This window comes from Melospiza georgiana, chromosome 11 (genome assembly GCF_028018845.1).
Source record: "Melospiza georgiana isolate bMelGeo1 chromosome 11, bMelGeo1.pri, whole genome shotgun sequence".
NCBI classification, from domain to species: Eukaryota; Metazoa; Chordata; class Aves; order Passeriformes; family Passerellidae; genus Melospiza; species Melospiza georgiana.
Genome location: NC_080440.1, coordinates 12722458 through 12748431, shown reverse-complemented (window position 1 = coordinate 12748431; position 25974 = coordinate 12722458). Strand labels below are relative to the sequence as shown.

General features: G+C 42.4%; 1 protein-coding gene across 4 annotated transcripts; it reads right to left on the bottom strand.

Moving 5' to 3' along the window:
- Positions 1 to 257: 257 nt before the first annotated feature.
- Positions 258 to 24150, bottom strand: TASOR (transcription activation suppressor). Of its 4 annotated transcripts, none has more exons than XM_058032022.1 (23): positions 23698 to 24150; positions 17482 to 17627; positions 16278 to 16370; positions 15376 to 15448; positions 14281 to 14372; positions 13772 to 13930; positions 12611 to 12738; positions 11924 to 11955; positions 11170 to 11275; positions 10642 to 10745; positions 10429 to 10532; positions 10132 to 10204; positions 9925 to 9999; positions 8923 to 9564; positions 7474 to 7904; positions 6463 to 6601; positions 4757 to 5619; positions 3962 to 4084; positions 3244 to 3403; positions 2589 to 2697; positions 2256 to 2434; positions 2011 to 2169; positions 258 to 1392 (listed from the first exon to the last, which is right to left on the bottom strand). In XM_058032022.1, the coding sequence occupies exons 1-23, from the start codon at positions 24083 to 24085 to the stop codon at positions 830 to 832; spliced, it is 4941 nt and encodes a 1646-aa protein (XP_057888005.1). In that variant the 5' UTR covers positions 24086 to 24150; the 3' UTR covers positions 258 to 829. The 4 variants fall into 4 exon arrangements, with proteins under 4 accessions (XP_057888005.1, XP_057888008.1, XP_057888006.1 ...); XM_058032025.1 differs by having other exon boundaries at positions 258 to 1218; XM_058032023.1 differs by having other exon boundaries at positions 4757 to 5496.
- Between the last annotated feature and the right edge of the window lie 1824 nt (positions 24151 to 25974).

Here is a 25974-nt window from a genome sequence, read left to right as displayed (position 1 = left end):
AAAGTGCCTGAAAGCCCCAGGAATCATTAAGCTGAAGTGGGAGAGGACTGAGGATTTTCTGATGCAAACTTCCCACAGTCAATAAATTTTGTCCTTCTATCATTACAGTAATCACAGTGGCCAGATAAAGGCTGGGAGGGCACAGAGCACCAAGTGAGACACACAGATCATTGCTGGGCATGAAACCAAGCCTGGGTGTTCCTCAAGCACTTTGCAAACAATGTAAAAACCACAGACAAAGCAATGTGTTAAGCAAGTCCCTTGTGCATTGAGAGTTTATTTGTTTCTTTTTGTAATGGAACTGCACCATTGGTTACTCTAATTGAGGTATTTAGCCAAAATCCAGTATATAGTCATGAAAATAAGTACACTGCCTTAGAGCTATGTAAAAACATTGTACAAAATTTGTGTCCATGTCAAATAAATACATTAATTTTAATATTTATGTAAAGAAACATGACTTGGATACTCTTGTGGTTAAGAAAAAAAGACAACTGGCTCTTTCACATATTTTAGGCAAACATTCAGCTTTACATTAAACAGACCTCAAACTGAAGCTTAGGTAACAGGTCAAATACAAATGTAGAAACTTAAAAGTGCCAACAAACAAGATAATTCAAGTACAGTAAACGTTAAAAAATATATGTATTTATTTAAATTTTCAGATGGTTCCAACAGGGACGGGCCATCAGGGATTTAAATAGAACATGAAAACATCTGAGATAACAAGAACAAGAAACATTTTGTTCCAGAATAAAATAGAAATCATTAATCCAACGTTTTAGAAACAGAGAAGTCCACAGCAACTTAGAAAAAGAGACTTAAGAGTTCATTTCTGTTCTGAATATGGCCTGGAAGAATCACAGCAGCCATCCCAGCCACCAGGTGACAATGACTTTTCTGTATCCATGCTCTGATTGTAGGCAGATAGAAAATAATTGCTCCCTTCCTGGTTTTGATTTGCAGGAGAAATCGGGTATGTTGTTCCCAGAAAAGTCTGATGAGTGAGGACACTAAAGTGGCTGAATTGATGGAACATGTTTAATTGTCTGCTATAAACCTGGAAGTTACTGAAAGGAGTTTGTTCAGCTGCATTGTGTTTTTCTCCTTCAGCAAAGCATGTTGTAGAAACTGGAGTAATTGGCTGCTTCTCTTCCAAGTCAGTTTTGTAAGTCTTTCCCCCAAGGCCAGTTTGTGCTTCAGGAGGTAACTCTGTAACTGATAAGCAGCTTGCTTTAGCATCTACTCCATGTGGGCCCTTGGCCTCTGGCTGCAAAGCTTCCACATGAGTATCATACTTAGAGGCACCACTGCAGATTTCTATTTCTGCCAATTCATCCCCTGAATCCAGAGACATGTCCTCCTCATCCTTCTCATCCTTTTCTACAAGAACTACATTAAAAGAGAGAGAAAGTTCTATTCTATTGAAATATAAACTTTGGTTTAAAAGGCCATACACTACTCACAGTGTTACACTTCAGGTCTGCCAGTCCAACAGCACTTTAAGTCTTGGTCTTCTGCCACTCGAGTTCACTTACTCAACACACACACTCAACCCTCTGTGGGAGTGTCCAGTTATTGGTGCTAAAAGCTTCTGCACACCGTGCTCATATTTAGTGCTGGGCAATCCCAACTCCCAGCTCCAAAGGGGACAATGTCAAAACAGCATCTAAAGTTACACAGCAGGTGAGTATTTGATCAGACAATTAAAGGAGTACAATTACTGACATCTCAGTACAGTTTATCTACTCTAAGTAGATAAAGCAGGAAGTGACAAGTGCATCCTTTCCCTGATGCCCTGTCTAGTGCCTCAAATACCACATCAGCCTGTACTTCTGTGTTGATGGTCTCCATCCCCACTGCTTTTCCCCCACCATTTCAAACACCTTGAGCGTTGAGTTTTCCTTGCCAGCTGCAGTGGCTGTTGACCAGAGTCAAGGCACACTGTCCCAGCACCTCTACCCCACACATGCACTTTAGAAAGGAAAGTTTAAGTGTGTTTGACCTCACCTGATTGTCTTTGGCCAGCACTGCCAGCAGCAAGGTTGTTCTGCTCAGTATCAGAGCTGTGAAACCCCACAAGATTTTTAAAGTTATGCATAAAGTCATCAACAGCAGCAACCACGATGCCATTATCAACGTAACTCGAGAGAGTCTTGAGATTCTTTTCTAAATACATACAAGAGGAGTTTGTATTAATATTTAGCACCTGTTATCAAAAAAGGGAGAGAGGTATTCACAACTGTGGGGTTTACCTGTTAGGAAGACAACATGTCTCTGCTGTATGTTTTGAGCTTGAAGCCTGATGAGACACTCAAGTTCTGGAGCATTTCGAGTTTGAGAGTCACAGTTATGGTAAGACAGAATCTCAACCAAGTTCTTCTTTTGGTAGGTGTTCAGAAGGGTGAGCAGGTTCAGGGCATTGGCATTCATCCTGCAAGGGGGGGGCAAAGCTCACTATTAGAAACAATTTAAGGTCAGTCTATATAGCAACAGACAAACATAAGAGTAAGTTCTACTGAAGTGTTTTGGATGGCATAATGAAAAATGAAGCATTTTAACAGCTGCTATTATAGAATCTTACTTACCTCCCCAGCTCTTTCAGTTTTTTTTGTATTTTGCAGTGGACTTTCCATTGCCATTTCCCATCTGGGGTATTGAGATCCTCCAGAAATGTCAGGAACTGTTTCAGTTTATCTGTTGTAGAGATATTGAATAAAAGTTCAATTTTGCGGTATGTAGACTGAAAGTAACTGCTTCAGTGTGTACAAAAAGCTGTTTCCTGTTTTCACCACAGTGCAGTCACACAACTACAAACAGCAGCCACTCACTTCAAAGTTTTATTCCATGCAGGCTGGCCAACAGCAGTATCATAAAACTGAGCTGACCTCAGCATACACACTCTGCCTTGCTAAAATATTGCAAAAAATTGTAACTTCATTAGCTATTCAATTTCAAATGAACAAAAAGTATATACAGCATGTTTGTGGATGGAGTAGTAAGGAATAAAAGGCTCCACAGATGTAACTACATAATGTAACACAAACTGAAAACAAAATATCCCTGTTCACGTGTTCTTCAAGAATGCCACTGGGCTGAGAAAGAGACTGAATTAGCTGTAAGTTTTTAAAGAATATCACAAAATCTGGAGACCCTGATCCTTCACTGAGGTGAGTACAGGACCTCTCACATACTGACATGTCAGGATTTTAGTTCTAAAGCTTCCAGAAGGATCACACCTACCTGTAGTGATGGAGTCTGGGTTAAGGACAGATTCATCTGACACAACAAAACCCCCAGAAACAAACAGGTCATGGTAAGTGCGATTTTTCACATCATTCAAACTGTCAACCCCTGCAAAGCTGACACAGGAGAACCTCTTCAGAGTCACCAGGCCAGGGATCTGTTGAAAAACATTTGAAATCAGAGGTGTAAGCACAGGTCACACAGAAAAAGGAATTACAGAACTCTCCTATCTACTAATGCCAGGCACCAAACTTCAAAACACATTTTCAAGAAATCACTGTTTCTTCTCTAGCCTAGGGAGGTGCTCTCTCAGGAGCTCTACAGGAATAAGGTACATGGACACTGAGCACTTTGAGTAATTTTACTTTCTGTCCAGCACAGGGTCTTAAGCTGGCAGGAATAGCTCAGGCCATCTGAAAGCTGCCTTCACCTCCTGTTGGAGCATCACAGAACCAGAACTACTCAGGCCTCTGCACAGCTTTGCAACTACTAACAAGAAATATGCATTAGCCTGTGCATGGTGGTGGAAGAAGTCATGAGTAAATGCTGGACAAGACCATTTTTACTACAACCATTTTGTTTCTTCCAACAGCAGCTAAACACAGGGTACTGCTGAATGCTGTGCTGTTAGAAGGAAGCAGCCTTGCTCCACTTGAGCTCCTCTCACAATTGCCAGCAGGTTTCTGTAGCTCACAGTTACTTACGTGGGACATACCTTATGGATGAGATTGGCAATGTCTTCATTTTGGATAATGATCAACAGTTTCTCTGAATTATCTCCTCTTCTAAGGAACTCCTCTGGATGGCACTCTGTGTTCCCTAACTTTCTGAGATACTCCTGCCACCACAGAGAGAGGAGACAAGGAAAAGGTCAATAGGTAGTTTGGTAAAAACAATGCCCAGATGACACCCACAGCAAGGAGGTTTTCCATTCAGTGAATCCCAGAGGGACTGGCTGCTTTATCCCTCCCAGAAATTAATCAGAAGGATGCAGCAACACAGAGCAGCTGTTTCAGCAACTCAGTCATTCTTATCAAATCACACACAACCAACTGACACTATCAAACTGCCCCAGTTTTCAAGGAAGACTAGAAGTTTACAACTTTTATCTTACACATTTTAAGTCACAGAAGCACAGTGATTTCTCAAAGTTCTACTATTAATTAGAGGGGAAGAGAAAAAACCCCAAAGGCACACAGAGTGACTCTTCATACATTCTTTCTAAAATGGTAGCTATCACACTTTTTCACTTATCACTTCTTTTTTTGTAAGCCCCTGGCAGGATCTTCAGAAAGGACCAACCTGCAGCCTGTTCTGTTTTCCAGCTCAAAGACTTACGTAAAAGCTAAATATAAGCAAGGCTACCACAAAAGCTCAGTGAGGAAATGGGACAGGACAGCCTATTTTCACAACTCACTTGCACAGTGAAAGTGAGGCCAGTTTCATACAAGTGGATTTCAAAGACACTCTGTTCTGGCAGTAGAGAGAGGTTGAACTGAAACAGCTTTACCTTGATTTCTCTGCAGAGAACACTTTCTTCCTCTTCATGAATATAAAACTGGATTCTGTTTTTCTGTACATTTTCCATTATTTGGACGAAACCAGTAAATAATTCAGGCTTTAACTTGCTTATCAAATCAGAAAAATCTGGTTGAGTTGAAATGTTTAAGTTCTTAGGGGACTTCTGAGTCTTTTCTGGTGTTCCCCTGAGATCCCCACCAGCAGTCTGTTCCTCTGGCTGAGCATTCCCACGGCTGGCGGTGTCCTTGCCTGGGGGCAGCTCCTCCCCCCGGTGATTGCACAGCGGCGGCTCCGGGAGGGCTGTGCCGCTGTCGGGGGCGGTGCTGCTCAGCGCCTCCAGGGCTCCGGGGCTGCCATGCACTGCGGGAGGCTGCTTCACGCAGGAAGAAGCCAAAATGACACTGTCCAGCTTCTCAATCAGGCTCTCTACGTATTCTTGGACAGAAATCTCTGATGCCTGCAAACATATGTGTTCAGAAAGTCTCATCATCCTCTCCTGGGCAGAAAGGACTGGTGTGGACATGTCACTGACATAAGGAATGTTTTTTTGCTGCAAAATTTCTTTAATCTTTCTTGCAAAGAGCTTATATTCTTCTAACAGTGCTGTCTCTATTACTGCACTAATGGAATGCTTAGCTGTAAAAGGTTGATCTGTTAGCTCATACTGATCTTCAAGTTTCTCCACTTGTCCTGTGTAATGTCCATCTTCTGCTGTCCCCTTCTGTGTGTCTGAAAATGGAGAGCATGGCAATTGATAATCAGAATTTCTCTGTCTATTTACTACCCGGGGGTCATTAGGAAGTGCATCCGTTGGTGGCAAATATTCCGGTGGCTCTTCAGGTGATTTCAGACCTACAGAAGAAGAGTTCATCATCACCATCACCATCACCTCATGTGTCAAAGTCACACACAGGTGATAGACCAAAACCTCCAAATCCCAGCCTGAAAACAGCATTACTGTTACGCCTCCCCCACCAACCAACTTCAACCCCAATACTCAAGTGTTACAGTCTGCTGAGGTGCAGAAGCACAGAACATTTAACAGCTCCTAAGACAGTCAAACAGCACAGTCCAAGTCTGCTGGAAAAGCAGAATACAAGTAGTTTTCCCAGAGATAATGTAGAATAAGCACAACAGGACATACCTTCATTACAAATTAAAAATTAAATTACAAATCGAGCAGGGCAACACATGACTCAAGTATTTGCATTTGCTACTAGGTTAAAATGCTCACTTTTACAAAGCCTGGACACAAATGACCTCGTGGAGTTGGACTGCAAGCTGCACCTGATCTTGCAATAGTGAAAACAAGTTTTTTTTTTCTTGAAAGGGGAGGATATCAGTCTGATTGATTACTGACACAGCTTCAGTGGTGCTGAAAGGCGTGCTGAATGACCCTCATAACCCCAGCTCAGTTCCTTCACCATCCATATTCAAAACTATAGTTTTGTTTGTTTTTAAAGCATTCACATTTCTAATTTGTGTTAATATGAGGCCAAACCAATATTCTCCACCAGTACCTGTTTTCATCCAGATTTCTGTATTAATCAAATACAAGAAACAACTGCACAGGCTATAGATGTGCTTGTGTACCAACAGGTGATCCAAGAATGGATGTATGAATCCAGGCACAAACCTTTAGAATATGTTTTCATTCACTACTAGTAGGAACAGAGGAGTTAAAATCCATCTTACCTGTAATTGGGATAAGTTTCCAGTGCATTCCAACTTCCCCTACATTATTTGAGCAGGGAGGTTGCCTGAGATAGCCATGTTCTATAGGTGCACTGGGACAGGGACTGCAGCCTTCAAAGGTACTCCCAGTGCCTGTGTCCTAAAAACCAAGCAAAATGCTCATCTCAAAACAACTTCTTTTGGTTTTGCTCACTATTAAGTTTTTACATTCTGAGCAGCTGACAGAAAGAAGTGAGTTCACTGGCAATTCTGCTATCAATGTAATCCACTCAAACCTGGAAACATTTCCACAAGGTACTGCTCTGGTCTCCCATTGCTAATGCAGTCCTGAGCACTGCTCTTACAGTGTGGGAGCTCTGGGTGCCAAAGGGGAAGGGAGAACTGGCTGCTCCCTCACTCTTTTCCAGGCAGTTGTGTTGATACCTGACTAAAGCCAGGAGGCATTTTAAATAATACAGTTAAAATAATTTAAATTTAAATAATACATTTGCTGAGGCACTGCCTACAATTAGTATTGGGCCCTTAAAAAAGCCAATTTCATCTCACATTCCAGATGGGTAGAGGCAAAACAGCATAGAGGTTACAGGTAGGACAAACTCATTCCTACTCTAAGAATTAGGAACTGGACTTTGTGTGGAAGTACCAGTAACAGAGATGATGGAACAATCACTCTTGTAGAGTAAGGAGCTGGGGCACTGTGATCCCTAGGCACAAGGGAACTCATCTACAGCACTGCACCAAGAAGGCACATGAAGAGAGCTGAGCATGCAGTGAAATACTCAGAATTCTTCAACTCTGCTCCTTTTCTATCACAAAAAGAATAACAAACCATGAACAGACACTTAAGAGTGGAGAAAATTTCCACCTATGTTCCTACCAAACAGAAAAGCTTCACAGAAGAGTTAGTGCGTATCTATGTTTGCCTCTGTAGAAAGACAATGTTTTTTTCATTCAGTCTCATATGTATGAAAATAATACTTTCACTGTCAGCATCTGGGCAGTTTCACTTACTTGTAAATGTAGTGTGTGCTCAAGGGGTGCTTCATTGGGTGGGAGCTGCAGACTGACATCCACGGGGTAGGGCAAGCACGGCGCGTCAGTCTCCAGCAGGGCCGGGCTCTGCGGGTCCTTGAAGGGAACGCTGTCAGCCTGAGCAGGGGCGGGAAGCTCATGACCATCTCTGTCCTGAGCTGGAATGGATTCATACTCATATTTCTGTCTCACATCCTCTTGCATCTCCTCAGTGCCCAAGGCCTGGGTGACAGCCTGCAGCAGCGCTGGGTCCCAGTGGCTGGGAGGGCCCAGCGTCTCCAGCACGGCCCGCACCAGCCCCTCGGGGTCGGCCGCGGCGTCCGGCACGTCCTGCCTGAGGTCACCCTCGTGGCCTCCGTGCTCAGGGTTCATTGGGAACACGTAGTGTAGGGAATCCAAGCTTCTGCCACCTTACAAGAGGGTGAGGAGGGGAAAAGGAATCCATTGCTCAGTCTTAAAATACAAACAAAACCAGATCTCCCCACAAACATCTGCCACGTAGCCGCAGCCTCGATCTTTAGCGTCAGTTTGTATGTACACACACTTATTTTAACAAAAATGTAGACATGCTTTCATCACATATTCCACATCAATAATCAATGTCAAAAGACCTTTGAAGGTTCACAGAATTCACCAAGCAGGAATCCCAACCATGAAGTCCACCCTTTGCCTCCTTCATCCCTACATGGCAGTCAGTATCTTCTGTCCCCTCAAGAGGGCAGCTAAGGACAACTAAGATCAGTCACTTCATCTTCCAGTGATTCACACACACCAGAGTGACTGGTGCTTGAGGGAAATCCCCTCTTCTTTGTGTCACCCCATTCCCATCTCCCCCTTTTGCAGGAGGCTTCTATAATTGCCTTGAGAAAATGGTCAGGGAAACAGAAATCAAAGGGTTTTTTCTGGCAGACCTTAAGTCAGAAGGTATCTGTGATACTTCTCTGAGGTTGGATGTAGATCATTATTTAATCTTATTAGGTTGTTTCCTTTGTCCCACTAGACACATTACTGGCTATTTCAAAACTGAACTATGCTTCTTCCCTTCAATCTAAACTTCTTAGGTATGAAATAGGGTAGTGGACACAAAGATTTACAGCAAAGTAAAACTCTGCAAAAGACAAGACTGCTAAGTGTTCTGTATTAGAAAGTCTTTGGACAGCTCCACAGGCAAGTAAACTCTTTGAAAGTCTGCTTTCTTTCCAAAGAGGCTAAACATAAGCAACTTCCAGGAAAATTCCCCTTATCTCCTAAAAAGTGGAAACCTGCAAAAAATAAACTTTATCTCTATTGACAGATCTCAGGCCAATGAACCATCATGCATTAAATTGCCACAGCATGCAAAAAGATACTCAATCTATGATGATTAAGTGTTAAATATGCTCTGAATGAAAATGTTTAAAGAAGAACTCTAAACAAAGACTTTCTTACCTTCACAGTGACAAATATTCTCTGAAGAGTCACTCATTTTTAGGTATTTCTGCAAATTTTCAGATTGTTCTTCCAGCTTCCTTTTCAGACCACTCCTAATTCTGGGGTCTTCAAAATCAGAATCTCCACCTACATTTTTCTTTCTACACTGGATCAAGTTAATAAGATCCTTGAGTCTTTCAGTATCATCATCTCCAGAACGAGGCACTCTTTTCTTGGCCTCATACTCTGAGCTGGGGCTGAAGCGCTGAGGTTTGCGGTTCCTGTCCAGCAGCTCCCTGGCCCTGCAGACGGGGAGCTGATAGGACTCACAGCTGAACACATAATTCTGCAAGCACGTCTTGAGGTGACCTTTGTACCTCGGGCCAGGGTGCAGAAATCTTTTGTCATCCAGCGCTGGTGAGTACTCACGCAATATAAATTCTCTAGCTCTGCCAGGGCCATGGTAGAGCTTTCTGAAGTACTCATAGATGTACTTCTCCACCACAGCATTGTAATCTCCACCGCTGTGTTTCCGGGCCGGGTACAAAGCAAAATTCAGAGACTGAACCAACTTTGTGAATTCTGGAACGATTTCCCTTTTCTTGTGCGAAGACATGGTATATGAATTTTTCTGTGTTCCATATGGACCATTTTTTTGTGCTGCCAAAAGGAGAAAAGGGAACCCACAATTAAAATCAAACCATGAAGCTATAAATAAATGATGACTAGTCAGCAATACTCTATGTTAATACATGCTGAGTGAAACACAGTTTGGAATGACCATGAAGAAGTAATTCAAGGATGCTATATCAAGAAATTTCAACAAGTTTTGCTTTCTCAAATATGAACAAATGAAGCTACAATGTCCAACATTTGCTTTTGTGAAGAAACGAGTATTTCTAATACCATGACCATAACAATGCAAACTGTTACTCTTGGTTCACACTGACTGACTACAAAATCTTCACAGAATATCACCTCTGTTTAAATAAACCTGCACACAACAGAGAGCAAACCTACCTGAGCCAATGACACCTCTGGACTCTGGGAACAGAAACAGCGCATGAAGCACACGGGACCGTCCAGTCTGGTGGTCTAGAGCACAAAAACATAAAAACAGTTAAAAGGAGAGGACCACCCAAAGTCAATCTAGTACTCAAAAACCCACCCCTCTAAAAAAGCCAAAACAACAAACCCAACTCAAACACAAACCCAGAGTGTGCTTACCATAAGGGGACATCATCTGCCAAGGAGAAAGAAGAATAAGAAATCCTCTGTCCACAAGTGGTTTCACAAGGACCTGTTTTCAAGCAAAAAGAGCAAACTGCTTCAAAGACATTTGCTCACCATGAATACTCCTCTTGACTGTAAGATAATTCTGTCTTGGGCAGAGAAGTGCCCTGATACTTAAGAGTATGCCAGCTAAGGAATTCCAGTGAGACTGTGGATCTTGTAGTATGCCTGAAACTACTAACTAGTACAACTATTTTTAAAAATAGGAATAGTGAAATCTGTTGCACTCACAAGTTTCTCTTTCTCTAGCTTTTGAAGCAAACCCTCTAAGTGACTCCCAGAACGGGACTTCTCCACAACTTCATACAGGCTACAGTACATGCCATTCTTCCACACTGACAGGACACAAGGAGAGAAAGAGAATGTAAGGAAAAAAGAAACAAAATTGTAATTCAGAAAACTTGAAAATTCTGAATTTAAAGAAATTAAATGAGAACAATTTACCTTCTTTTCTTTCTTGGTAAGTTTCTTTCAAGAACAATGCTGGTGAAATTTTTTTCTTCAAATCATCAATGCTTACAACATTTTCAACCTCAAGCTTCTCAGAACTGGAGAAGAAGGGTGGGGGGAGATAAAAAAAAAATAAAGACCTCTTTTTTTACTTTCTATATTCCTACGCTCACTGATAAAATAAGAACCAGTAAATACATGGCCTTAAGAAGAATTTCTTTGTACTATCTCATGAGCCAGGGGTGTTTATTCCTGCAGAGGAATGTGTGTCACTTGAAATGGAAAAAAAACCAACAAACCCAAAACAACAGAACAGCAAACAGCAAAGAGATGCTGACATTTGTGTGCCTGAGCTCAAGAAAGTTCTGGATATACATGACTCAACTCTTGTTTGATGCAATTCAGGCACTTAGTCAGTATTTCAGATTTTCATCTGAATATATCCAAAACTCACCAGTTTCTACTCAAAAGAGTTTTAATAGAGCAGTATTTTAAACTTACTGTCTAAATGGCAATACTCACAGCTTGCATGGAAGGAAAGATCGTGCTGCTGATTTTAGGGAAACGTGGCACACAAGTTTGCCTTTATTCCAAAGCTGTCCCCTCCACAATGTAACATTAGGTTTCTCTAAATTAAGATGGAGAAAGGAAGACTAAGTGAAACCACTTGCCAGCTGTGACTGAAACAAGAGGCTGCTGAATCTCCAGAATCAGTATAGGGAAAATTTCATCCTAATACCAGACAATGATGTTAAAAGGCAACAGAAAGGATGTTATCAACCCTGTTATGTTTTGACCTGCTCTGAGCAGAGTAAAGGAGGTTGGTTTGTTACCTACACCTGTCAGTATAAGCACACCCTTGATGCTGATTTCTGAGGAATTATATTCTCTTTTCCTTACCTTAACTGTCAACTCCTTTCATACATATCAACTTTGCTTGAATGAGGTTCAAAACAAAGCATGACACAGAATCATATTATGTGAAGTGCCATTGAACAGGAGATTCAGGAACTGAAGATCAGTTCCTACCACACTCTAAGTAGGAAAGGAGGGAAAAAAGACTGTTGATTCTGTTCACTCTTGGTTGATTCTGATAAAAGAAGACACACATGAAGGTGTCTGTTTGATCATCCAGTATCACAACCAGCATGGTTCAGGATAAAATTCAGGTATACACTCAGCATAACTAAACTGGTCAAACACAAAACTATGGGGGAAAATCATCAGAACCTTCCCTGTCTGTATCATAAAACCAAAAACCAGAATTCATTCTTACCTGTACTTCTATCTGCATGGAAGGTGTTTGCTCTAAACAAAAGAAGAGAGACAGAATGACTAGGCTGGAACAGAGAATTCTGACCACTGAATTTCACATTAAGAATAGTTTATCAGTCTAATGAAATAGGAAGACTGGTAATTCCCTCTCTAACCTCCATCTACCACTGCTGCAGCATCTTGTACTATTTTAGATACCTTGGTAACTGCTTTTAGCATTTCATAGTACAGTCCCCATACCTGGACATCAGCACAGGTATCACAATGGATCTGTGATCAACTGGCCATCTACATATTCTCTCCACCAGCAGACACCAGTGAAGGGTTCAGAGACAAAATATACAGAATATTATTTTAGAGTACCAAGCAAGATAATGCTGTGAATGTTTTTATGTCCACAAATTTCCTCAGTTAGGTAAAACCCTTCAGTATTTGTGGATTCCACCCAGGCCAAAGGCAAGCAGGTGGGAAGAGCAGCAAAACTGCTTCCCACAGGGGCCACCCTGCTGCATAAAACCAATCCTGGCACCTCTTGCATTGCATCAGAAAGGGCAATTATTATACTAAGTCCCTGTGACACATTCATTCACTTCAGCACTGTTCATTTAAATCAATTCTAAGCTACTGCCAACAGCTATGAATTCTTCCTGCTACATACAGATCTTCCACAACTCATTTCCCAGCTTACCTCGATGGGGGCACAAATTTTGGTCCTTGCACCATGTCATCCTTGTAAGCAAATGAAACAACAGCAAAAGGACAAACATGTCTTGGTCTTTGCCTGATCTCATCAAAGCCGTATTCATAAAAGTAGTACTGGGAAAAAGAAGGGACAGTGTTAAATCAGAAGCCTGGAGCAATCATTAATTTCTTTAAATGCTGGGATTTAAAATAAAGAAGTTTTTAAATGCTCCTCTCATATGTATTAGCAAATACAATAAATTAAGATAGTTTTTTTATTCTTCTCCTTCCTTTATTAACCACTTAGATTTGGACAGTACCTTCAGGAGTGAATCAAGAATAAATCATTACTGAAATGCAAATTTACTTGAAAGTATTTTTGGTGAGAGAAGGGATTAACTAATAAAAAACAAAAAATTCAGAGGAAAGTAAATATTGCAATGAGTTTTGGAGTCTATCCTTAGCTCAATCACCAATATAAAATGTTAATTTAGGCAAACTTGCAATGAGAAATGAAAAAATACATTCATTTTTTAGCCATCTATTTCACTGATTTACAGAAGATAAAAGAAGTTAATACTGAAGAGAATGCTTTCAAGGCAAGGATCCTGAAATCTGCATACTTGGTGGAATAATCTCACTGCAACAGATTGTTGCAGTAAGAGATAGAACACCTGGAGGAACATAAATGCTTGGAACTGATTTCATTGTCTTCCCTCATCATCTCCAAACCTGAGAATCTGGAAAGGGGAATAAGCAAAAAAAAAGAAAAAGAAAAGAAAAATGCTATTCTTTCCTAGCCAACATTTTCCTTTTTAGGTGTCCCACTTAACGACCACAAACCAGTTGTACTTTTACCCCTCAAACTCCCCAAGTCCTCCCTTCCAGCCTCCATTCCAGTCCCATGTGCATTCCCCAGTTTTCTCCTATTCCCTCTCCCCCTAATGTGAAGGAGATCTCCCGAGGTTCAGGATGACCCCATGGGAACAGCAGAGGCTGCCACGCTGATCTGGGATTTCCAATGCAGCACCTCTGGACTGCTGCACACACCCAGCTGCAGCTGCACAGGGAAGCTCAGGGCTGTTCCATCCCCAGGGATTTTCTCTCATCATTCACAAGTTGTGTTTGGGAGGTTTTCTGGAAGAAGGTGACACAGGCCCAGCTGTACCTGAGTGAGCTCGTAGGCTCGGTAAGCCAGCAGGGAGGTGACTTTGCCTGCATTCTTTGAAATGTGACACTCGTGGTTTGGGGTGGGATCCAACATGCTCTTGGCAGCTGATTCCATTGCTTTCATACCAGTGTAGTCATATATGCTTTTCATTCTTCCCTGTGAGAAAGCAGAGGAATTGTCAGCAGGAGCTTTGTCCTGGAAACTGACAAATTGCTTCAAGTACCAAACAAAGTAAGACCAGTGAGAATAAAACAAGCCATTAAGAAAGCTACTTCTGGAAGTACATTATTTTCATACTTTCAAAAAAAACCAACATATTTTTGCCTTCTATAACAATTTATTATGATTTATTTAAGCTTAATATCACTACTGGATTTTAAATCTAGTAGATGTCTAGTTTCTCTATATACAGATGACTGCACAAATTAACAAGTAAGTTAGGTTAAAACCCCCTGTGTGTTACCAGTAAGCAATGTAATCCTTCATGAATAGCAAGATAAAATTACCTTTATTATTTTAAAAACAATCACATCTCCAGTTGCTCCAGATTCTAGAGGATTAGGCTGCAATAAATCAGCATACTTGGACATATATACACCTGAGAAGAGTATAAAAAGAAACCAAAATACATTATGGTGAATGTTAAAACATTATTAGAGATTTCAAAAGCCTTACATGGGATTAAAGCTCAATGCACACAAAAGAATAAAGATACAACTGACACTCAAGTGCAAAGGTAAAATAATTTTGTGCTAGTTATTTCATATATTTTACAGCCTCAAACACACACTGTCATCTGTTGGTCTGGCTGACTGCCTCAGATCAAAGAGCTGTAACTGAATTCAGATGCTCTAAAAAGCATCCATTTGGCTTAGGTTCCTCTCATTCCAAGTCTGTATCTAACTGCTTGAGCAAATTGCTCCAGACCCTTTACCAGCTAAACAGTAAAAACTCACATGCTCATAAAGCCTTATTCTCCACCTCTCACCTATTTCTGCTTTCAGTATTCACTTCTATATTCATTCATATTGGCTGCTTTCAATGTTCATGATACCTCTGTACCATATTCCTCTCAACAGGATGACAAAATCAGTTCCTAATTTTCTATTTGAAAAGCTTTGCAAAAGGAACTTACTGTCTTGCACTCTCAAAACTCTTTAACACCTTCTGACTCTTCTAAGTCTCCAATTTATCTACGCTCTTCTTGGATCTGTGGATTCAAGAATTTTAGTTCTATCTACATCAAAACTGAGCTGAGCTACTGTGTCCATGTGTATCTCTGAATGCACACACCTACAAACAAACACAGAGGCAGCCAGCCACACACTGCATCAGCTCTTTGCCCCCCCAGGTTTACTGGAAACACATGGGACACTGGTTTAAGAGTTAGGTGTTCCCTTTGGAAAGGGAATTTAACTGAACTACTCAAAAACAGAGCTATGAAATAATGTTCTGATGTCCATTTCCTTTGCTAAAAACATCTTGCTGTGACATTGCTGCAGTTAGTGATATAAAAGAGACTGAAAGTTGACACAACTGCATCACATTATATCTGCCAACTGCTACTGAAAAAGCAGCACTTCTAATGAAAAGATAATTACCCATGGAAGGGCTGCCGAGAACTGAGAGTTTGGAGTGGCCAACCTGCAGCCCCTTTTCACATATGCTCTGGATCTAAAGAGAACAGACAGGTTTTTAAGCAAGGAAAGGCAGGATATAAACAGAACAAACAACAAGAAATTACAATTACAGAATATAAATTGAGATTTAAACAAAACCCCAATCCTTACAAACAGAGGCAAGACTAGTCTGAATTCTCTATAAAACTATTCAACTGTGTAAGTTAAACTCTGATATGGAACAGCTACATAAACTCACCTGGATCTTAAAAAACCACACCCTCCCTATACCTCAAACACTCTTTACGAATATTACTTGCCTTTAATACAGAAAATTTTAATATTTGAAACAGAAGTATACCTGTCAAATGATTGCATGCTTAAGAAATCTCAACTCTATAATAGCAAACAAAGCACAGAAATCACTTTTTCCATCACTTTGATTAAAAGTATATGATCAAAGAAGAGACAGAGAAGACAATGACCATTTTCTAATATTACAGGTCACCTTATTGATGCAAAAAAAAGAAGAAAAAAAATACCAAAACAAAATGCAATGAAGGCATAAAATATTCCTCAATTAAAAAAAAAAAACCCACAAACCAAATAAAAACTCACATGTCATCCAGAAAATCTATGCTATTTATAAAACAGAGCCTAAACCAGAGAAGATACAGAGTTATGTAAATGGAGTACCTTAAGTAGCAGGGAATAGAGGATTTACAGGGTGACAGATCCCTTTCCCATCCTTCTACACCTTCCAGTGCTGAATTTTGCAAAAGTAACTTCAAGATTGTGTCAATAAAACCATTCTGAAAAACCCCAAAGGCCCAAAAGCTGTAAGTGCTGAGGAAAGCATCTCCCCTGCAGGGCTCAGGGCTCACCTGGCAGCGATCCACCATGAGGAAGGCGTAACTGTCCGACAGCTCCTTCTCGGGGCGCCCGTCCCGCTTCAGCTCCCGCCGCTTCTCTGTGAACTGAGCACACACACAGCTCTCAGCACAGGCACTCACTCACTGCTGCTGCCACACCAAAGGGCCAGGGTTTTAATGCCCCAGCTATGTTAGCACATCCAAGTGCACAAAAATAACCAAAAGATAATCCAAATGAAATCACTGGATGCTGTAATTAGATTTCGAGAACATTATACCTGTGGGAAATCCAACTGGCCTAATCTGCCCAAGTATTTGTTTTTTTTAAGAGACACTCCTCAAACAAACCTGTGCAGTAACAGTTTAGTTTGCTCTTTGTAGCAGAACTGGCTAGAACCATCCAGCCCAATGCCTCCCACATCATCTTTGAAACTCCAGAAACAAGACTTGTTCTCTTTTTAGGAGACAGATCTCTTACACTGTACAAACATTTTTGCAGATGCACCTCACTGCTGCTGAGGTGGTTTTTACCAACAATTCTCAGCTGTAGACATGAATAATTAATGTAATAGCAGAAAATGCTTCAGTTTACTTCATAACTTCAAGATGATAATCACAACAAACAAATTATATATTCTTCAATTACTTCCTATGTGAACTTTTGGCACTGGGAATGAAAACTTCATTTGAGAGTGATGAGAACAAGCCAAGGCTGGATTTAACAGACACCACAAAAGGCACAACAGAGAGGCTTCAACCAAGGTGCTCCAATTACTGGATCAGCTTTAACTAAACTACTTCTTGGAAAACAACAAAACTACAGAGATTATGGAAACTTCTATCAGACACATATTTTAATCTTAATTTTCACAGGAAACATCAGCCCCGTCAAGAAAATATTAAAACAAACTTCTGGGTTATTAAAATACTTTAATAAAAATTAAGAAAATTTTTGACAGCTAAAAACACACAGGTAAGTGGTGCCAAATACAGTTTTTACTTTAGTCTTCTTGGGGTACCTGGCAGGCTAAAGTCAAAAACTATGTAGTAATAAACTTGCCTGAAAAATAGCTGCTTTTATTTCTGGGGATGTGAGTTTGCAATTAAAGACCAACTACATAACTGAGAATAATGCCCAGGTCTCTGGCTCTAGACTGAGAAGCACTGGCATTTGACTGGTACCTTACTGAGAAGCAGAAGCCACAAATATACTCACTTCCTTTTCCAACAGCTCACTTTGAACTAAGCTGGCTCTCTTGTATTTAAAACTGGACACTGAACTGGGATCCAAGTAGGAAGAATGCAGAATGTTTATAATCTCCTCAAATTCTCGAGACTCTGGAAGTACTGGTTGAAAGAGTGCTATAAAAGAGAAGAAATAAAATAATGAGCATCAATATAGATGTGAAGACATCCAAAGGTTTCCAGTTCACTGACAGTTTATGCATGAAAATAAATGGTTTGTGATTCAATTTCAAACACAAAACACCTAGAATACTTGGCAAATATAAACTTAAAGTTTATCTTAAAATTTCCTAGAATGACAGCATCTTTTAAAAATCACAATTGTGTTTTTTTAATATTGCTCTTGCACAGCTACTGGTTCTCAGAAGTTTGTAAGGGAAGCACTTCAAGTCTGAATTTACCCCTTGAAAAACATCTAATATGTACTGCAAAACACTGAAATTAAACTTTCAGAACTGTAATTTACTAATTAACTCCTTTAATTAAAAAACAGGAACAAACTGTCCTAATAAAAACCTCAACAGGAGTTTCATAGCTTGGCCCCACTTCAGAACTATTATGCGGTTTTGTGTTCGTTTGCTTATGGCAATTAAGCTAAATATGAAGAAATCCAATCCTATTTAAAGAAGACAAATAAGCTCCTATTGCTAAAAATATCAGGACCCCACTGCCTGTGCTCATGGTTGATGTTATCCCTTACCATACCTGCTTTAAAAGGAAAGCCCTTCATGTGCTGCTGTACAAATTCCCTCCTGGGAGAACCTTTACCTGAGTTCACACAGGAATGTCCCCGAGCTCCTTATCTGTGTTTGGGTGCCAAGGTGACAAAGGGATCAGAGGAGCAGCCCCGGGGGAGCCAGCAGAGGATGGCAGTGGGAGTGGCCAGGAAAAATAACATCTCTGGGGGAACTGAACTAGCACAACACAACAAGTGGTTTTTATCCTCAGAGTAACTTCCAAAACCCTCACCAAAAGCGCACAACTTTTACTGTGGTTGCAACACTTAAGAACAATAGTACTAATCTCACAAAAAAAAAAAAAAAAAAAAAGACAAAAACAACAAAAAAGCAACCTACCATTACTCTAACAAGAAATTAAATTTAATTCTATCTTCAGAGTATATCCTCCAATTTCATTAAGTAATATGGCAGTAGATTTAGGCAGCAATTTTTCTCTCATTTGCAGAAAAGATTTACTGCATAAGCCTCAATATAAAACAAATGTTCCTAATGAAAACCAAACTGTTCTGTGTTATTTAGTAAAAGCTGCACACTTTAGAAGGCAACACCACATCTGCAAACTGAAATCAAGCAAGGATTCCAACACCACCACCAATGAGAAAGTGATTTTTTTAAGAGAGCGGAAATGATGAAAGTGATTTAGAAACCATCCTTATGTAACATCCTTTTCAGTAACAACACCTTCATTCTTCAAAAGCTGACAGCAGCAAGGGAGGAGACAGAATTGAAAGTGAATGGAATTCTCAACTTGGTATTGCTGGGACTGAATGCTCTTGTACCGAAGAGATAAATCCTTATGAATAGAATAGAATACAGATAAAAAACAGAATAGAAAACAGAAGCCTGCTGCAGGTACACGCCCTGGGAAAGCACCCCCTGTTCCACCCCAGCCCCAAACATCCCTTGGACACTACAGCACCAATCCCCTGTCACACAGATCTGGGGTTCACACACTGCCAGCTCCTCAAAACCACCAGCTAAGGCAGAAGGTTATCTGGGCCAGCTGCCTGACTGAATTTCCTGTTTTCTTACCAGTGTTCACTGCACCTTATCCCTCCTCCCTCCTTCCCCCAGGACACAAGCTCAGTAAAAACGAACCTCTCACTTCCATCTGGAGCCCAAACAAGTGGAAAGCACTGCAGGGTGAGCTAGAAAGAGCCACCACAAGGCAGGCATAAAGTCTCACCTACTTTCCCAGATGCAAATCTAGGAAGAGGCACATTATTACATTAATTAAGATCCTGTCATACACACAAATATTATCAACCATGCTCCTCTTTGTGTTTAAACATCTGCTCTGTGGAAAGCCCTGGGGAGCAAGATGAGACAGACTTGCCCTAAACCAGCAAGTCACCCTATTCTCCCGGTAGGGAGAATCTGCATAAACTAGTATACACTTAGTGCTCAACACATTTATGGAAAAGCCCTACCTAATCATTCAATTATGGAAAACAGAAAATAAAAAATTTTATGAGGATTGTTGCAGTTTTTTCTTCCAGACCTCGAGGCACTGCAGATTTCATGTTCTCAATCAGAACATGAAACATCATGAAACATCACCCCAGGGAGGTGAGCAGCCAGGCAATACTTTTCAGTTCCCCATTTGAGCTGAGGTGTTCAGGGACAGTGATGGTCTGAAATGTCAATGTCACCACAGCAGGGCCTGGACCTTACTACAAGCAAGGAGTGCAGAAATAAGAAAAAGCTAAAATAAAACTGAGAAGTACTAAACTAGACCTTGTACAGCAGCCACCAAGGGCTGTGCCCCCAGGCAAACCATGAATTGCTGAGCTCATCCCAGTCCTCCATCAGCTCAGAGAGCAGCCATGAGCACACACACATCTTCCAGGCTCGCTGGACACAGCTAATGGGGCTGCACTGCACCTTTACAGCCCTGGCTTAATTAAACTCTAATTAAAGCAGGGACTAACATGCAGCATCCTTATAATACAAGTCAATTGTTTGGGGGTTTGCTGGCTTGCTCAGCACAGGTAAAAATAAGTAAATAAATACTGGGTTTGTTCAGCTTCTACCCAGGGCATGGGAATTTATGTAATTATTTTTAGGTGGAAATTGAGTTTAGCTAATAAGGACTAGTCAAAGGACAGGGACTGGACTGGATGTCTGGATGTATGTCATGCCTGAGAGGCTCTACTTTTCTTTCACAGCTGTCTGATACTTCAACTTCAGAAAGCTGGGATTGGAGTCCCTGGGTTTAATTGCTTTAAGTCAGAATGTGAAGACAGAGCCATCCTCCCTGAGCAATGCTGAACAAAGTTTGAAGGGAAGATAAGTAAATTAATGATTTTCCTATCAGCTAAGTTGGCAGAATGCTAGCATTCCTCACACACAAGTGCTCCTGCTACAAAAGCTCCGCTGAGCTCCACTCTTTTTAAGTCTCAATTTCTTTCAGTCTTCATTTTTTAAGACTAAAACAAAAAATCTGTGGTGTTAATAACTGGGACATTTTTACCTTCAGGACTTTTTCAGCCCAAAATGTCTTGTGCTGTCAATAGGCCTAAACAGTTACCAAGTTCAGGAACTGAGAGAGTTCTCCACCTAGAAATATTGTGGAGCAAACAGCAGATGCACATCTCTACCAAAGAAAGGGAAAATCAGAAGACAAAAGAAAAGGCAAAACGATGGATTAGAAATGGGAGAACCTAGACCTTCATGCAGGTATTGCAGAGTTTCATGGGCAAAAGCAAGACCTTTTCCCCCTGCCTCAGCCTGAGAAACAGCAGGCAGTTGCTACTTTGACAGCCTCCAGAAAGAAACTCCAGCTTTAATCAACAAGCAACCCCTTAAAGGCACCGGCTACAATGTCAGCATCACTGGTGGGATTATCCTTTGCTAAGGGGATCACTCAGATCGCTCAGCAAGTTAAAAGTGCTCCTACACAGATTTATCCTTAAAATTTGCTTTCCTAATCCTATCAAGGACCTCTCAAGTTTCAAGCAAACTTGGAAACCTGTGAAGATCAGACAACTGAATTAGAAGAGGCCAGGAAAGGCCTGAAGACAAATGACAGATAAGCAGCTCAATGGAGCGTAACACCATTGCTAAACTCCATGTACCAAGAAAACAAACCTCCAAGGAACTTCTAAGGAGCAAAACAAATACAGGCACACCTTAAAAAAATAATGTTGCAGCCAACTTCTCTTTCATTTGTTTCCTGAATTCCTATGCCAGCAAAAAGAATGAGAAAATCAGAAGAATTCTCTGTGCAAACTGATCACAGTTGTTAGGAGGTATCTTTTCTTCAGATTGCAAAGAATTTGTTGACTTTCAGTCTCTACTTAAGTCTCCAAGAGGGAAGATAAATTTTTCTCTTACATTTGGGCTTTTCAGATTCAGTTTTTAATTTGACTACCAAACACTGTTGCTAAAACACATTTTAGTGTTTAAAAATACTTTAAAATCCACCAAAAACCCCACCTCCAAACAAACTCAAACACCTTGGACAAGGTGATCCTGTCCATAGCAGCTAAGCCCTCACAATCAAGGCAGCAGCTGTGTCTCAGGATGGTACATCCACAAAAAACATGGTGGTTTAAAAATCAGAACAAGGACAATGGCAAGGCAAAGAACGATGGAGGAAGCTTCCATATGTACTGCTTCATGCTGGGCTTTAGAACCAAGCCAAGAGAGCTCTCTTGAGAGGAACTGGTGTCATTCAGATTATTTTGCAATTTAACAAGATGTATTTAACAATAAAGATGCTGCAAGAGCCACTACCTATGGCATCAGATGATTCAGTGCTGATCTTCCAGTGCAGTTCCAGAACCGACTGAATTGCATCATTTTCCAAACGACAATGCAAATCCCAATGGCAATTTAGCTGTGCTCAAACTGCAGTTTGGCAGTCCGTGCTGTGAGAACAACACTCACAGCTGTAAACCCACCAGCACCGTGGGCTGAATGGAGCAGGGTCTGCTCTGAGACCTTGGGAAGCCCCCAAGCCATCAGAATGATCAAAACACCTGAGAGCCTTTCTGCAGGCTGAAAGGAAAAAAGGCGAGAATGGCTCAAACGACCTTGACATTAGCAAGCCAGTTTTTGAAGTAAGGTAAGAATGGCTCCCTCTTCTACCTTAGAGGCCACAGAAGCCTGTTTGAACCACACAATCCAAAGCTTTTGCACACTGCAGATGGCTCAGCATAGGCAAATGATGAATTAGATGACCTAAGAAGGTATTTTGCAGGTTTTCATTCACATTGGAACCAAATGCTAAAGTGAAATTCTAGATAGAGCTGGTTAAGTACAAACATTTCTGAAACACATTTAAAGCACACTTGGGTGTAACCACACTTGGGTGTGGCACACAAGACACTTCGATTGTTCATGAGGCACCAAGTTACATCCAGGTATTTTTCTGCCAGATGAATCATAAAAGACTTTTTTTCTCCAAATCAACCCAGTTCTTTTTACAATGAATCTCTGCCAGACTTGTATCACCCCAGAGCGGGGTGGCAATGGGAATGACCAGGAAGAAAAAGGGGTCATTACTGCCAAAAGGAATTAGTCTATTACTGGAGACAAAAGACTGGATAATGAAATAAACCTACCTTCATCTCTTCTTTACAGAAGAAAGCATTTCAAGAAGTTAAGATGTTACCCTCTTCTCTGAAGAACAAGAAGCCTATTCAAACAAGTATTTTTTGTGATATGGACTAAGTTACTGACTCCATATTGCAAAAGGGCAAGAACTAAGATTTCAGGGAGGAAATCAGACATGTCTTCAACTCCACTTAACAATAACAAAGAAGAAACCAGTGGAGTCTTGTGAAAAGCAAGAAATACCATAGGCTTTTAGAGGAAGAGTTACTCAGAAACAAAAAAACTCAAACCCTGGACACTTGGAAGCAGAATGCTTCCAAAGCGAGGCACGAGAACGTGGGATGCTCCCTTTCTCCCTGCAAAGAACTTTCACCAGATAAGAAGAGTCTTCTGCGATTCGTCAATGAAGGACAACTCTGCTGGGTTTGTTTCGTCTATCCTAACCAGGATTACACCCCTCTCCTGCAGGGAGGAGGTCAGGGAAGAGAAAAGCGAACCATCTTCGCTGATGTCGGCGTCCCAAAGAAACATCTTCTCCACATGCCAATGCACCTCCAGAAGCAGAGCAGAGATCAACTCAAGCCCACTCTGATCACATCCAGCTTCTCCTCCTTCTAAAGCAGAGATCTGAAATTCAAGCCGAGCTTTGGTTTTGGTTTTGTTTCATCCTCGTGACAAAATAAGTGAGAAAGAAAAGAGGAAGGGTAGGAGAAGAATGTAACATCCTGACACTAAAATCGGCTCCTCAGCAGCCTCGCGGGTGCGAGCCAGCAGAGCCTCCTCCCCAGCAGGGCTCGCACGCAGCCGTGTGAGGTGTCCGAGAGCTGCCTGATGAATCGGATGGAGAGGGGAGCGAGGAAGAAAAGGAGGGGAAGGGAAGGAACAACCTTTCTTTTCTCTGCTCTTCCTGGGGATCTGAAAGTTCTTCCTAACAGGCTGCTGGTCTTCTGAGGGCTTAGGGAGAGGGGGCGGCCCCCCGAGCACACCGCTGGGCGGCTGCTGCTGCTGTTCATTTGCCGTCGAGATGCTGCTCCTGCGCTGGCTGCTGCTATTGATGCTGAGGTTTGTGGGGACCTTGTCCTCTGCAGCAACAGCAGCCACCAGCAGCGCCTCCCCAGCGCTACCGCTCTCAGAGCGTCCGCCATTTTGTGCGGTGTCCTCAGCGGCTCCCGCTCTGTTACTCTCCACTCCGAGGACGCCCGCGCTGGTCTTCTCCATCCGCTGATGCTGCTCCGGCTCCATCTCGCCGCCACTGCGGATCACGGCATCCGCCATTCCCTCCGCAGAAGCGAGCCCGGCAGCCCGCGCCTTCTCCTCTTCCCAGCACAGCGCCCCTGCCCAGCGCCAGCAGCGCCCGCGCCGCCCCGACTCGCCCTCCGCCCGCCTCACGGCGGCCCCCGGGCCGCCCCCGCCCCGCCACTCAACATGGCGGCGGAAGGGGGGGCGGGTCTGCGGCCAGCCCGGCCCAGCCAATCCGCTCGCGGCAAACGTTATAAATAGGGGCGCGGCCGGGGCGTGGGCAGCGCCCACGCGATGGGGCGGGACGGGCCCGTTGGGAGCCGCTACTGCCGCCCCGGGGCACCGCTCGGGACCCGCCGCTCCCGGCAACCGGCACCGCTCGGGACCCGCTACTGCCGCCCCCGGCAACCGGCACCGCTCGGGACCCGCCGCTCCCGGCAACCGGCACCGCTCGGGACCCGCTACTGCCGCCCCGGGGCACTGCTCGGGACCCGCTGCTCCCGCCCCGGGGCACCGCTCGGGACCCGCTGCTCCCGCCCCAGGGCACCGCTCGGGACCCGCTGCTCCCGCCCCAGGGCACCGCTCGGGACCCGCCGCCCTCCCGCCGGTGCCGGGCCAGGGGGAGCGGGGCCGGGGCGCTGCCCTGAGGGGACGCCGCTCTCCCGAGAGGGCCCAGCCCGCACACGGCTCCTGCCCTACAGCCGGGGCGCGGCGCTCGGACCGCGCTCTCCCCACAGCGAACCCGCCCTTGGGCACGATCCCCCGGCCTGGCATTTCGCGCCCAGGAACGCTCCTGCTCCAGGGCTGGCAATGCCGTCTTTGCCAACTCCTAACTTTAACTACAAGTTCACTAGACTGAGTGCCAGCGCATACCTCTTACTCTCAGATTCAAGGTTTTTTTCCAAGACACTGGACAAGATGACAACATTTAACCTTTGAAGAATAAAAATGCATTCATGGTTGTGAAGGGCAGGCAGACAAAAAAAATCTTCATTTACTTCAGCAGCATTCTTTCATAGGTGCATACTGAGAATAGCACTAAATAACCTATATTGGAGGCCAGAAAGTTAGCATTTATTTCCCTGTAACGCTCACAACTTGCAGTGCAAGAGGGATGTGAAAATGCAAAAGCCAAAGCAAAGACCTGTCTTTGGCAGCTGCCAGGAATGCACTGCAGTGAACACTGCCTCCTGAAAATAACCATTCTTGCAGTGCCTAGGAAATGCAAATACCAGATTTTAGTTTTACAAGTAACTAGCAAAACATTAGAAACATTAGAATTTGTTTTCTTTGTTAAAAGTACACTAGTGCTGTAGTTGAACAGACACATATATTCCTTAGCTAGTTGTTGAACAGACACATATATTCCTTAGCTATTTATACTAATTACCTTCAATCCCCATAACTGTAGCTATTCATTTGTCACCTTGAAAGCAGACCTTAAAAATAGTGTGAAAAATGCATGTATTTTATGATTGGCTTTTCACAAATATTAAAATGAATATTATATGTGTTGTGTTAGAAAGCAATGCTGTATTAATTTTCTTAAGTACTGTGTTAAATATAGTTTTAGGTTATAAAATTTGCTAAAATAGAAACTATGCTGTGTAAGATGCTTTGTTTAAAAGAAAGGACTCACAGCGAGATAGCAGCCACAGGACACCTTGATCTAAAAGAGAAAAAGAATTTATGGCCTTCTTATCGGAAGAAACAAACTTCTTCCCGCCTCAAAGGCGCTATTAGGATTAGAGGGAAGAAGCTGATAAAGACCAGACGGAATCCTGTGTTTGAATGGAATTTATGCATCATGGATGAGGTGTATGAATATGCAACGGGCTGTTGTTTTTAAGGGTTAATCCTTTGTTAACGTGGGTCCTTTTTTGGGCTCGTGCTGCCCAGAAAAGGTACCCGGACATCCATAACTC